Source organism: Lepidochelys olivacea (assembly GCF_965140295.1).
Source record: "Lepidochelys olivacea isolate rLepOli2 genome assembly, chromosome: 11".
NCBI classification, from domain to species: domain Eukaryota; kingdom Metazoa; phylum Chordata; order Testudines; family Cheloniidae; genus Lepidochelys; species Lepidochelys olivacea.
In genome coordinates this window covers 33,559,566-33,574,546 of record NC_140421.1, presented here as the reverse complement: position 1 = coordinate 33,574,546, position 14,981 = coordinate 33,559,566, and the positions used below count along the sequence as shown (strand labels likewise).

General features: G+C 44.6%; 1 protein-coding gene across 7 annotated transcripts in view; it reads left to right on the top strand.

Annotated features, from left to right (window-relative positions):
* Positions 1-14,981, top strand: part of RBMS1 (RNA binding motif single stranded interacting protein 1) — a 207,239-nt gene that overhangs the window by 100,357 nt on the left and 91,901 nt on the right. For all 7 annotated transcript variants that reach the window (XM_084643426.1, XM_084643427.1, XM_084643429.1 and 4 more), the window contains one exon: positions 11,269-11,444. In XM_084643426.1, the coding sequence (XP_084499552.1) occupies positions 11,269-11,444 (176 nt within the window). The remainder of the gene's footprint in view (positions 1-11,268; positions 11,445-14,981) is intronic.

Genomic DNA, 14,981 nt, shown 5'->3' with positions numbered 1-14,981 from the left:
CACGATATTCAACTCCATAAACATGCTTTTATAGTCTGAATTAAATTAGAGAGCTATAGATGGCTGGGACAGGAGTAGCTCTCCGTGTCAGCATGCGGGATATTCAGGTTCAAGTCCCCTTGTTTGAGTTTCCCTGGGCAGTTGGAGACTGGGAGCACTAAAGGGCAGTCTGCTGGACTTCTGGATCAAAGGAATATCTTGAAGCACCAAACAGCAACCTTTCCCTTTGATTGTGAAAAAGCACACTTCTCCTTGGCTGGAATGGTGATGGCTGTGACCCAAGTCCTCAAATATAGATAAGTTTATCTATAAATTTCTAATGCACCCACCACTGTAGTATCTAGTATATGAAATTAAGGAAAGAATGGTTCAGTCCTAGATGACCATACACTCCCATCACTTTGTGCTGCTTTCTTATTCGAGATTACATAAGGTTATAAGGTTGTTAAAAGGAGGAGGGAGAAAAATTGTTCTTGTTGACCTCTGAGGATAGGACAAGAAGCAGTGGACTTAAATTGCAGCAAGGGAGGTTTAGGTTGGACATTAGGAAAAACTTCCTAACTGACAGGGTGGTTAAACACTGCAATAAATTGCCTAGGGTGGTTGTGGAATCTCCATCATTGGAGGTTTTTAAGAGCAGGTTAGACAAACACCTGTCAGGGATGGTCTAGATAATACTTAGTCCTGTCTTGAGTGCAGGAGACTGGACTAGAAGATCTCTTGAGGACCCTTCCTGTCGTACACATCTATGATTCTCTGATTATTCCTGTTGTTTGTCTTTTATATCCAAAGGAAAAGCTGACAGGCAATTCTGCTGTTACAGAGGGACTGCCTGTGCCAAAAAGGATGGCATTTCACATCCCATAAGAGGAGCAAAGGCTTTGCCTTCCTCAGATGAGGGCCTTCCACTGGGAATGCTCAGCCTTTGAAAATTTCACCTTAGTGACCGTTACCTGTAACTTCTCCATTGATCACTGCTCTCAGGATGAGGTTGTGAGGGATTAGCAATAGGGTCTCTGAGTGAGGCCAGCTGAGGCCTTTGAAGATTCTCACCAGTGGAACAGGGAGGCACAGTATAGCAATAGAGTGACCTATTTTATGTAGAAGGTGAGTCAGTCTGTGTTGAAGGGGATATAGAGGAAACTCCTGGGGGAAAGTCTAATCGCTGATTAGTTCTGGGAATGAGAAGTAGGAAGGAAATGGTAAACCAGTGTGGACTGGGGATGACATTTATAATGAAAAGTCATATTGTCACTACACAGCAAAGACCATCTATTCAGCTTTATTCATCATTTACACTGATTTAGCGTTAATTTTAAGATCCTGTAGTTCATTTTAATAGGAAAAATGTTCAACTAATTAACGTGTTGCCTTGTAGATTCCAGTTTAAAAATCACATTGCAAAATGTTTAAGTTCATATCACTAGATCAACTGCTGCTCTTAAAGAGACTCCATTTTAATTTGGAGCAGAATTTGTTTTGTAAAATAAGCTTTTATAAAACCTAAAACCAATCAAAACATTTGCAGTTATTGTTCATAAAAACTGCTATTAAGCAAATACGTTTCCCAACAGTGTTTCAAAGCCAAGCTATGCAACAATAAGAATTTGAAAGTAAAACTAGCAACAAACAAAAGTGAAACTAACATAATTGATTTCTCATTGTACATGCTAAGAGTAGTTAGGAAGTAAGTAAAGAGTATAAATAGTAGCAAATGAATTTTACTTTTTCGGTTATTTCATTTATAATATAACAGTGTTGCAAATAAAATAGGTAAAGAAATTTGCTTACAGTATATGGTTTAAGATGCCACTGTCCCTTTAATCCAGTGATTGTGTGTTTCTAAGTCACTCTTTTGAACATCTGTAATTGTAAAGCATTTTGAGGTTGGTAAAGTTATGAAAAGCTAGCAGGCACTGAAAGCTGTCTGTAGCTTTAGGAACACAACACTGCATAGACTTACATTCACTTCCTATTTGAATGTAATCACTAGGACTAGAAGCAATTTCATATTTTAGAAAAAGCTTAAATTCCTCATAAGTATGTGTCTTGGGACTTTCCCCCTGCACTCAGGAGGAAAAACTCTCTCTCCACGTGCCACAGACTAGAAGTGAGCTTTTTATTTATTTATTTATTTCCCCCAAACCCAGTTTATAGTGCTGGGGTGGCCAAACTTACTGACCCTCTGAGCCGCATATGACAATCTTTCAAATTTTGAGTGCTGGGACACACCTGATGGGACTTCAGCCTCATGGGAGGTATCTGCCAGGACTTGGGCTTCAGCCCTGCTTCTGCTGAAGCCCCAAGCCCCAACAGACATGCCCTGCGGGGCTGAAACCCTGAGATCCCCCCTCCCTCGCTGGGCAGAAGCCCTTACTCCATCACCCTGCTACAAGGGAGAGGTCCCAAGCTCCCCCACCCCGGTAGGTCGAGAATGGAGGAGGGGGTGTACGGGGCTCCACAAGTTGCACTTTAACTGTAAAAGAGCCTGGTTTGGCCACCCCTGTTACAGTGTTTATGCTCTTCATAATAAGATTTTGTGATCCAAATTGTACACAAAGTGCACAAAAAAAAGCATTGAAGCATTGAAAATAGTTTCTATTTGCTATACGTGTATATTATAATTACCATCTGAGAGCCAGATTTTGGCCACATACATATATGCATGGGTGTGACTGATTTCAGTGGAAGTTGTACGTGTGTGTCTAATATGAGGAAAGCAGTTGACTGTAAAACTTTAAACAGAACAATTGTATCTTTCTTCAGCTTACACATTAGTGTACCTTTCAAAAGAGATCCATTTAGGGAAGGGAATAGCATTATGCAAACCTAGCTTTTAGTGCAGTATGAAAAAGTTTTGAAGTTAACTGCTTTGTGCATAGCTTACAACCCTAAAAATAGTTGCCTTGCGTTAGTGGAAGCAGTATGCTCTAACTGCACCTATCGTGCTGCTATGGTTAGAATCTCTCCGTGTTTTTGTTACAAATTTAAAGGGAGAGTTTAATTTCTATCCCATTTTGAATCATGCCTGGACAAAACTCTGGGTCAAGGCTTGAGATCAAAATGTAAATCTTTCGAAAGAGATTTGATATTTTATAAAAAATTTTCTACAGTGACTGCTTTTGAATTATAAAATTGCAAAAAAATGCTCTAGGGACAGATTTTTTTCATATTTAAAATAATCCTTTGAGATTTAAATTTGAAGTTTTTTAGCAGTTGAGCATGCATGAGAGCTCAAAGCTTTACATAACATTTCAGTTGGGTATTGATGTTGTCTAAAAGTCATGTTTCTGCATTTCAAACCTAATTTTATGGTGTTAAACTGGATGTTGCAACTAAATGTTATTGTTACTGTATAATAAATCTTCTTAATATCCTGAATTGAAAGATTACAAAACACTCCCAAGAAAACACAAAAAAAATAGAAACACAATTATGATTAGCTACAAAGGTATACTTATATCTGATATAGTTCTCTGGCTCACGACAGCATGCCTTTCCCGCCGTACCCCACAATGATTCCTGAATAGTTTCACTCTTTTCGTGTCCTAAGTGTCCACCTCCAAATCTATATTAGAATTCACTTTTTTTCACCTTGTCTTCCATCCTAATCCATTGTGACTCTTTACGCCTACCTTCCCCAGCTGTGGAGCTCTGAAGTTTTGCAGGAAAGGGGCTCTGCCCTGTGGACACACACTACTAGTGTAAACCTTGCAATTTATGGAATTTACGTACGTAACCTTAGCTCTGTCCCTATGTCCATGCATATACATTAAAATGCTCTTTAATTACATCACATAGGAATTTCCATACAAAAAACTTTCTTGTTATAGAGTGTCATATTGTGCTGTGGTTAAGGCACAGGATTAGGATTCAGAAGTTCCGAGATCATTTCCCAGCTCAGCCACAGGCTTTCTGTAGGATTGTAAAATGGTCACTTAGGGTCAGTTTATTAAAAATTATTTAAATACCTAAAGATGCTGAGAGGTGCCTAGTGGGATTTCACCATGCCTTGGTTCCTAACTCCCGCTGAAACGTTAATAATTTGGATTTATATGAGCCCTTTACCTGAGATTCTCAAAGTATTTCAAAAACATTGAAATCACTCAGTGATTTAGTCACAGATGAATTAGTCACATAGGCACTCTTGAAAATTGCACTGGGTACCTACCTGCATCTTCAGGTGCTTAGATACTTTTAAAAATCTGGCCTGTAACCTTTGTTCTCTGTCTGTAAAATAGTAACATAATAAAAATACTTCCCTACTATACAGGGGAGCTGTGAGGATAAATCAATCTTTGTAATGTACGCAGAGGCAACAGTGATAAAGGAGGACTTCTTCGAGTGCTTGCTCACGTATATTCCACAGTAGGTGTGTGTGCACGCCACGTGCATCAGTGCTGTAAGTTTTTCCCTTAGCAGTACCCATAGGGGGAGTGCTGCTGTGACCCCTGGAGTGGCGCCTCTATATCGCGCTATAAGGGGAACCGCGAGCTCCACCCCACCCTCAGTTCCTTCTTGCCGCAGCGAAAGTGTGTCAGAACTTCTTGCTCCAGCGTTGCTGCAGCCTTTCCAATTGATCTTAGTGGTATCTTTAGCTAGTTGTTAGTAACTCGTGGTGCACAGCGGAGCCCCCTCCACCAGTCGGCACCGTTCACCTTCCAAGAAACAAAGGAAGAGCTCGACTTTGCAGCAGCGCCGAGAGAAGGGGGAGAGGCTGGTCACGTGTTGGGTAGCCCTCGGTCCTCTCCGGGCTCGAAACCTCCGACTTGTGCTGAGCGGAGTAGCCCAGCAGCACTGACACGCACCTCTCCCGCGGTCAGAATACCATCGACGCCGGAGACTCTACAGGCTGCACGAGACATTCTGAGCTTGCTGGTGCCCGGGGTGCCGCCGGTGGCGGGCCCTCGGCCCTGAGGCAAACCGCCGCTGGGCACGCAACAGGCGTCCCCAGCACAGCATAGCTCTCACGCAGCAACCGGTCCACTCGCAGCTCACGTCCACCACCCTCGACGCCAACCAGGGTTCCATCTGGGCAGGAGTCTCCGGGTCCCTCCGCCCCACGCAGCAGCGGATGCAGGCACCGAGATAGGTATTGAAGGCGCTCCTCTTCACGACGCAGCTATCGTAGCCGGTCTCGGCACGACTGACGTCGACGCTCCCACACGAGCTCCCGCTCTGTCAGGCGTCGCAGACAGGGCTCCTGCCGTGTGGCACCGTAGCTTCAGGCGCAGAAGCGAGTCTCGGAACAGTACTTCCAGCGGGTACCAGTCCTTGACGTCAGTCCCGTGGAAGACGGCATTGTAGGCACTGCCGCTCCCACTGCTCTTATGGTACAGTTCGGTCGGTGGTGGCCTCGGCACCCAGCCGCCCCTCGCTGGGCCGTACCGCTCCGCCGGACCAGATAGCGCCACCGGGCCCGCAGCCTGGACAGTGGCAAGGAGCCCCATGGCAGGGACAATGGTGTCAATGGGCACCATGGCCATCAATGCCCACCCAGGCGGGAACTTGCTTGGTGGCCGGGGCGTCCGAGGCCTCATTGGCCTCGTTATCTAGGCAGAGGGCAAGTCGACAGGTCATGAGTCGGCTGCGCTCCCGGACTCCGACCTGGGGGTTGATCCTCTAGCACTGGCTGAGTTGGCCTCCTCTCCTGCACCAGATGACACCATCACAGCACCGCGGCCCTCTGCTCCACAGGAATACTTCAGGGCACATCAAGACCGGCTAAAGTGGGTGGCGTCAAGCCTCCAGCTGCAGGCCGAGGAGATGGAGGGCCCATCCAATTCCCTCTTTAATGTACTGTCCCCCTCGGTACTGGGCTGTGTGGCTTTACCCCTTCACCAAGGAGTAGCCAACATCTCCAACGCCTTGTGGCTAACTCCTACCTCTCTGGCCCCGATTTCCAAGAAGGCTGAGAGGAAGTATTTCGTGCTGGCTAAGAACCACGAATACCTCTACTCTTACCCAGCACCTAACTCTCTGGTGATGGAATCTGTGAACCACCAGGAGCGGCAGGGCCAGCCCGCGCCCACCCTGAAGAATAAAGACGCCAAGAGACTAGACTCTTTTGGTAGAAAACTTTACTCCTCTTCGAGTTTCCAGCTCAGGGTGGCCAACCATCAGGCCTTACTGAGCCGATTATGATTTTAATTTATGGGAGTCCCTGCCAAATTTCAAGCCACTCCTCCCAGAGTGGGATAGGAAGGACTTTAAGGCATTGGTGGAAGAGGGGGCTACGGCAGCCAAAGCTGCCCTGCAGGCAGCGACAGACGTGGTGGATACAGCGGCTTGCTTGATGGCCTCCGCAATCTCCATGCACAGGGCGTCGTGGCTCCTCCTGTCTGGCTTTCGGTGGAGGCCCAGTCCCTCATGCAGGACGTGCCCGAAAGCCCTGTTCACTGAACAGACAGACGTCAGGCTGCACGGGATGAAAGACTCTTGCACCACCCTGAAGACCTTGGGCCTATACATCCCTCCAGCTAAGGACAAGGCCAAACTGCAGATGTCGGCTCACCCTGCACAGAGCAAATATGAGCCTCCTTACAAGAGGCCGAGAGACCAAAAGCGCCGGCCTCAACGACAGTCCCGCTCTGCCCCACAGCCTGGGCCCTCTAAGGGCAAGAGGCAGGGAAAGAGTCGGTTTTGACTATTTGCAGGGGGACATCAGGGTAGTTGCCATGGGAAACCCCCCTACTAATAAAGTTTGTGTTCAGCAACCGATTGTCTGCCTTCCGTGGGGAATGGTCACGAATAACCTCGGACCACTGGGTCCTCAACACCATTTCCAAGGGCTACATGTTGCAGTTCAGTTCACCCCCATCCCTGGCGGGCTCAGAGGACCCAGAGCACGTTCACCTCCTAGGTCAGGAGGTGGAACGATTACTACGCCTGGGGGCGGTGGAGAGAGTGCCAGTAGAATTCCAGGGCAGGGGCTTCTACTCCCGATATTTCCTGATCCCAAAGGTGAAAGGGGGTCTCAGGCCCATCCTAGATCTGCGGAATCTCAATCGGTTTATGGTCCCTCCAAGTTCCACATGGTGTTCCTGGCTTCTATTATCCCCTCCCTGGACCCAGGGGACTGGTACGCGGCCGTGGACCTTCACGACGCGTATTTCCACATCCATGTTTTCGAAGGGCACAGGCACTTCCTCCGTTTCCTGGTGGGGCCCAACCACTACCAGTTCACGGTTCTCCCTTTTGGCCTATCCACGGTGCCCAGGGTATTCACAAAGTGTATGACGGTTGTGGCGGCCGACCTCAGACGAGCAGGGGTCCAGATGTTCGCATATCTGGACGATTGGCTTCTCAAGGGCAACTCACAGCCTCAGGTGAGGGCCCATATGGATCTGCTCCTGTCTACATGTGCCAATCTCGGCCTCTTGGTAAATGAGACCAAATCAGCGCTGGTCCTGGTGCAGCGTATAGAATTCATAGGGGCACTATTGGACTCCTTAAGGGCCACAGCTTTTCTCCCAATGGGCAGTTTTGAAACCCTCAAAGGTCTTATCGCCTCGGTCACGGCTTTTCCAGTGACAACAGCAAGGGCGTGCCTTCAGATCCTGGGACACATGGTGGCATGCAGATATGTGGTCCACCACGCCAGGCTCCAAATGAGGCCCCTCCAGCTATGGCTAGCTTCCCACTTCTCCCAGGCGCGGGATGGCCTGGACAAGGACCTCTTGGAACCGACCCCGGTAATTGCCTCCCTTCAATGGTGGTCCTCCTTGGGCAATGTGCTCCAAGGGGTTCCTTTCCGGGAGATGGCCCATTCAATAGACCTGGTGTCTGATGCGTCGGACTTGGGCTGGGGAGCCCACATAGGGAACATGAAAACCCAAGGGATGTGGTCAACCTCGGATGTGTCCCTCCATATAAATGTCAGAGAGCTCAAGGCGATACAGTTGGCGTGTGTGGCTTTCGTCACGCAGCTTCACGGTAAGGTTGTCAGAGTCCTTACGGACAACACCACCACGATGTTCTACATCAACAGAGAAGATGGGGTACAGTCCTCGGCCCTCTGCCGGGAAGCCCTGAGCCTATGGGAGATCTGTATAGTCCACGACATCTCCCTGAGGGCTTTCCACCTACCGGGCGCCTGCAATACACAGGCTGATTGCCTCAGCAGGGTTTTCTCCCCCCATTACGAGTGGTCACTCCACTCGGAGATCACTCACCGGCTCTTCCGAGAGTGGGGAATTCCCTACGTGGACCTGTTCGTGACCCGCCAGAACTGGCGTTGCCCCCGGTTTTGTTCCGGGGCGGGGTTGGGAAGGGACGTGATCTCAGATGCCTTCCTCCTGTCATGGTCGGACCAGCTTTTCTATGTTTTTCCACCTTTACCCCTTACAGGCAAAGTTCTAGAAAAAGTGGAAACAGACAAGGCACTTATCATCCTTATCACCCCAGCCTGGCCCATCAACACTGGTACGGGACCCTACTGGACCTGTTGGCAGCCCCTCCGAGGAGGTTGCTGCTTCACCCAAACCTCCTCTCCCAGAGTGGGGGCCGCCTCCTTCATCACAATCTGGTCGCTCTCCAGCTGACAGCATGGCTGCTCAGTGGCTAGACAAGGAGGAGAGGAGGTGTTCTGAGGAAGTCAGGCAGGTCCTCCTGGAAAGTAGGAAGCCGTCCACACGCTGGACGTACCTGGCAAGGTGGTCCAGATTTTCCAGGTGGGCGGGAGAGCGAAGAGTCTCCCTATCGTCCACACCGCTCTAGCTTATCCTTGAGTACTTCCCGTCCCTTAGGACGCAAGGGCTGACTCCCGCCTCTGTCAGAGTATGCTTGGTGGCCGTATCGGCCTTCCACCCACTGGTGCAAGAGCACTCAGTCTTCTCCCATATTATGACCTCACGCTTCCTGAGAGGCCTTGACCATTCATTCCCATATGCTAGATCCCCTGTACTGCAATGGGACCTAAACCTGGTGGTGTCCCACTTCATGGGGCCTCCCTTTGAACCCTTGGCCACATGTTCCTGGTCTCACCCCTCCTGGAAGGTAGCCTTCCATGTAGCAATCACGTCAGCCCGATGTGTCTCAGAGCTCAGGGCCTTGACCTCGGAACCTCCACATACGGTCTTCCACAAGGATAAGGTTCAACTTCGCCCACACCCTTCATTCCTCTCGAAGGTGATCTACGCCTTCCATATGGAACAGGACATCTTCCTTCCCGTGCTCTGTCCCAAGCCCCATTCCTCCAATGAGGAATGCTGCCTCCACATGCTCAATGTGCACAAGGCACTGGCCTTCTACCTGGATCGGACTAAACCGTTCCGTAAATCCTCGCAACTCTTTGTTGCCTCGGCCGAGCATATGAAGGGGCAGCCTATTTCCACCCAGCGTCTTTCTCGCTGGATCACCTCGTGCATACACATGTGCTATGATCTGCCAGGGGTTCCCCCGCCACTGATCATCAGAGCACACTCAACAAGGGCTCAGGCCTCGTCGGCTGCCTACGTAGCCCATGCCCCTATCCAGGACATCTGTAGAACTGCCACCTGGTCTTCAGTACAAACATTCACTGCACACTATGAGATCATCTCCCAAACTAGGGATGACGTTGGGTTCGGCAGAGCAGTACTGTGTCCCGGGAACTCATGAACTCCTACCTACCTCCCACAGATATAGCTTGGAATCACCTACTGTGGAATACACATGAGCAAGCACTCGAAGAAGAAAAGACAGTTACCTGTTCCGTAACTGGTGTTCTTCGAGATGTGTTGCTCGTGTCTATTCCATATCCCTCCCTCCTTCCCTTCTGTCGGAGTTGTCCGACAAGAAGGAACCAAGGGTGTGGGGAGCTCACGGCTCCCCTCATAGCGCGATATAGAGGCACCACTCCAGGGGTCACAGCAGTGCTTCCCCCCCCCCCCACGGGTACTGCTAAGGGAAAAACTTCTGGCACCGGTGCACATGGTGCGCGTGCACATCTACTGTGGAATGGACATGAGCAACACATCTTAAAGAACACCAGTTACGGAACAGATAACTGTCTTTTTTTGCTATGAAATTTAATATTTAGCTTCTATAGTTCTGTTGTCATTGGGAGTACAAATTTACTGCAGTTGTGAGCTCCACTGTAAATAAGTGTGAAAGTTGGTAAGATGTCATAATACCTTATAATAAATGTTGATGGGAAAAGGTATGAAAAGGAGAAAGAAATACTGGATTAACCCAAACAAAAAGGGCCCACTGATATGATCAAGCACAGTGTTAAAATCATGCTTTGGAATAACGGAAAACGTGAAACCAAGAATTAATGGAGCAAAATTGATGTATCCGATATTAGGCCTAACTGGTGGCATCTTTAAAGAAAGAGGCTTTGGGGGAAAATAAGAGATCATGTGGAGTCTACTGGCATGAGACTCACCATCCTGGCTGCCACCTCTCCGAGCCCAAGCTATCTTCATCATAATCCTGAGAGGTGTCCTGATCAGAACAGCCCAGAAAGAGGTGGCCATGTCTTCTGGATCCCTCTGCGAGCTCCAGCTGAATCCCAGATGCAACGTGAGATGAAATGGGGTTGGACTTTAGCAGCAGCAACAGCTCCAGTTCATCTCAACTAACTTCTTCTTTCTTCCCCCAATTAGCTGGAGTTTTTAGAAGAAAAAACTATTAAAGGGAACAAACATTTTGTTAAAATTTAAATCCTTACTTAATACAGTACTTCATATTTCAAATGGTTTAACTGTTTTTTCTTCTTCTCTGTATCTTTAATAAAAGATTAAAAGGATGTTTAATGGTGTGTTTGCCATGGTACTATGCAGGCTCTATATACCAAACCCTGAACCTAGTTTAAACAGATTAATGTTGAGCAGTGAATGGGTTATGTAGCGTTAATACATTTGGCCCGCATATTCAGTCTAAATTAATACATTTTTAGTACCTGTAATATTTAATTCTTTTATAACATATGAAACTATTTTTGTGAAGTTAAATTGTTTTTATATATGTTAATGAGAACCTGAAATCAAAATTTTTTTTTTTTTAACATCTAATGTCCCAGTGGAGGGTGGTGATATAATCCTGTGAGAAATATAAAACAGAGGGTATATGTAATTTGAATCAGTGTCATGCATTTAGAGTGCTTGAGATTATTATTCTGCATATCAGAGTACACCTAATGATCCCATGCCAAATATGGTGAAAACGGGCGTATTTAGAATACGAGTAGCTGCACAGAGTTAACATGTTCAGAGTGGCAAATATGCTGTTAATGCTGCAGGTAGTCCGTATTTCATTCTGACAAGCTCTGTCTTTGTTTTGCAGCCGTCCATTGTACCATCCCACCCAATGGCTCCTCCTAGCCCCAGCACCACCAGCAGTAATAACAACAGCAGTAGCAGCAGCAACTCAGGCTGGGACCAATTAAGTAAAACAAACCTTTACATCCGAGGACTGCCTCCAAACACCACTGACCAGGACCTGGTAAAACTATGCCAACCGTAAGTACTACTCTTAAAATTCAGTCTTTTAAACTTACAGGACGTTTGTGATGCGAGTGCTAATGTCATGAAGGGAGAAGAAATCTAGCCCCATGTTTAGTATTCTTGAGTCTGTGATGTGATGAGAACTGTCAACTTTTGAAATCAGTAAGCGCTGAGCATGTGTGGCACCTTCAGAAGCAGAGAACAGACTAAATATATAGTAAATAAGTGTATCCCAGGTTCCTGATTTTAAAAAAACATGGACACCCATTCTCCTGACTACTTGTTTATCTGCTGTAATCACAAAAGATTAAAAACATTTGAAAATTATCAAACAGTTGTGTAGCTTGTTTTTAAAAACATATGATTAAGATCTTCTCAGTTAGCAACTGATGTAGCTGCACCAAGACAAATAATAAAGCTGAACCAGTGTAAACTTGCACCTGGGCAGCTTTCACCAGTTTCAAACTAAGATTGGCACTAGTGCTGTACGATTGCAGTAGGGGTTTGCGTATAGTTCAGCTACATCAGGGCTAAAAAACGCGGTATAGACATAGCTTAGAGAAACTTTTTCAGACAACACTGTTTAGCAAAGTTCATATCAACAGGATGTTGTATAAATCCATGCATTTTGGGTATTTCTGAATATGGAGTGGGTGTATAATTATATTATTTACACTTTTTTTTTTTAAATCACATTTCTTCTCTGGAACATATAATTCTTGACTGCTATATTGACTTTCTAAAAAATGAAAAAATTTCAAGATTCACAACACACTTGCCAGACCATTATTGAAACAAAATATTATACCCCCTGTAAAATTTACTGATAGCCTGTAAGTTTCAGTTTCTACTTTCTGTCTGGTAAACAAGGAAAGCCCCTAATTTTTCATTCCTGCAAAAGTACACTTTAATAGTTTGGGTTTATATGGAACCTCTTTGAGATTCTCAAACACTGATTAAACCTCAAATAACTTTATGCAGGCTTTTGTCCCCCATTTAACAGATTTATAAATGAGGATATCTAAAAAGTCTTGTCCATGGTCACGCCACTAGTCAGCAACACAGCCAGGAAAAGACCCCTACATCCTGGCTCCCAGTTTATTTGAACCACTAGATGACACTCTGGAAAAATAGGTGCTGGACTGTTGATTTGTACTTTAGCAAAACTTTTTTGCCGTTCTGTCCATAATTTCAGAAATTAATATAAATTAAATCTGGAGGGGTCATATTTAGGTTTGATAGAATTTGATTTATAATTTCAATGGATAATATCTGTTTGTTTTTAAGCATTTTTTTCTATTTTTATCTATTTTAAATTTTCATAGTTGCTGGAAATTATGGGCGGAGGTGTCAGATAATAATTAATGACAGTAGGCATTCAGATTCAAAAGGTTGAAGCTTTATAAACATTAAAACACAAATTGTCAACATCACATGTTACAATATGCAAAGTAAATTTCCTTAAATCAGACGCTAAGTTCTCAAGCAGCATTTTTCTGACTTTGTTTATAAATTTCAGTTGTCAATTGAAAAAAATAGTGCGCGTGTATGGTGGAATCAATGTTTATTGACATTTACAGATAAAAATAAATCTTTCCAGTCTAATCATGCATATTAATTGATCTTGTCAATTTGTCTGCCAAAGCAGAATTGTTCTCTGTATTATATCTTTTAAAGTTCTCCTCTGTATTTCATTATCCCAATGATGGAGCTTCCACCATTTACTCTGAGCTGTATTCCAAAGTCTAAATGACCTCACAGTTTCCAGATTTTCAAATGATGTTCAGAAGGTGCAATTAAATACATACGTGACATTTGTTCACATTTGTTATTTTTAGAGTTCTTGCTCTCCTGTATGCAAATAGAGCCTCTATTTTAAGGATGGCTGGGTTCCCCCCTTCTTGCTCCTTCTTCTAAAAAACAGGATTCTTTGATCAATGTTGGTGCCCATATAACTGTCAATAATCTTACTGAAGTTTATTTTACAATTTTTCCTTAAAAGTAGTGTGAGTTGTGCAGGTCAGTTGATGAAGCTTTGTTTTATACTAATTAGATTGACATACGTTATGCCAGTATTCTTGTCATTTTCACTTATGAAAATGCATCCAGAATTAGTTATTCCAGAGTCTGTACCAATCCATATCTGCCTTTATGGCTGCTCGCTCTCAGAAGTTCTTCACATCCACTTGACTACATGCCTGTTTCAAGGACACCACCTGTTCTCTTCCCAAATAGTGGCTGCTCAATGCTGGTATATTTCCATGATCTCCTCCCTCTTCAAATAGCTCATCAGCTTCCTGTTACGGAAAGGTCTGTTCAGCTGGATAGAGCTAAATACTTACAACTCCTATCAAAGTGCTTAGCACTTCTAAAAAATCAGGCCCAAAAATATTGAGTACCCAAAAATTGCAGCATCTAAAATAAAATATATGGCTGTTTTTGAAAATTTTGGTATCACTGGAAACATCAGGATCACAGGTCCTCTCTTCTTATTGTTCTTTCTCTTTCTTTTCTACCACATCCATATCCCTCCTAACTTTGTTTACCTGCTCAGCAATAGTTCCTGCCAGCCACTACCAAATATTGCTACGAGTTGTCTGTTCCTTCCAGCAGTGTTTTGTTGTTGCATTTTTGCCCATTTCTCATAATTTTGTTCTCATTTTCTGAAACAGGCAGTGTCAGTTATTCCTGTATTCTTTATATCCAGTTGAGATCAAATTATATGTAAAGATAGCATAATTAAAAATCATGGGCTAACAATGCAAAAAGTGGTAGGGATGATGGGGGAGGGTAAGGGGCAAAAATCTAGTAACTGACCAAATAGCTTCTTCTTTCTTCTTTCTGTCTTTTTTTTTTTAATAGGCATGACATAATATGGTCAGATTTTCAAAGGACTGGTTTGTTTGAAAGACCTTATAACAGTTCCAAACCTTCACAGCTGAATATTGTATCTGTAGATAGAAAACAATATTATGCCTAATTTAGAAAAATGAAATTTTTATTGCGAGAAAATTACAAATTTCTAGTTTGAGAAATGTAACGTTTATTGCAAAAATAAAACTTTCTGCTTTTAGGATAATCCTCACTGTTTCAATAGTCTTGTGATTATAATGAAAGAGTTGGGCCAACTATCAGAAAAAAATTAGACTTATTACAGTGTATGTCCTGAAAGATTCCCATAAATCTTACTAAAAAAGGAACAGATAATTAATTTTGTGAAAGGAGCCATTCATAAATTATGAAATACTAGAGCCTTGCACAGGAAGATGACTTCTCTAAGGTTTAACTCATTCTAGATACATGTATGGTAGAAGAGTTTTTCCTTTTTTTAAAACTTGTTTTTTAAAAATAATACAGAAGCACCCTCAGGATCCTCCAAGTTGAGACTGTTGGGTTGTTGCTTCTCTTCAGTAGCTGACTGGTAGCAGGAAGCACTCATAACTTTAAACATTTTGTCATCTTGAACAGACTTCTCTTATCTCTCTCGGAGCTTCCCCAGTTTGAGTGTGTGTGTGTGTTTCTGGCAATCAGAGAAAAAAAATTGTGATCTTT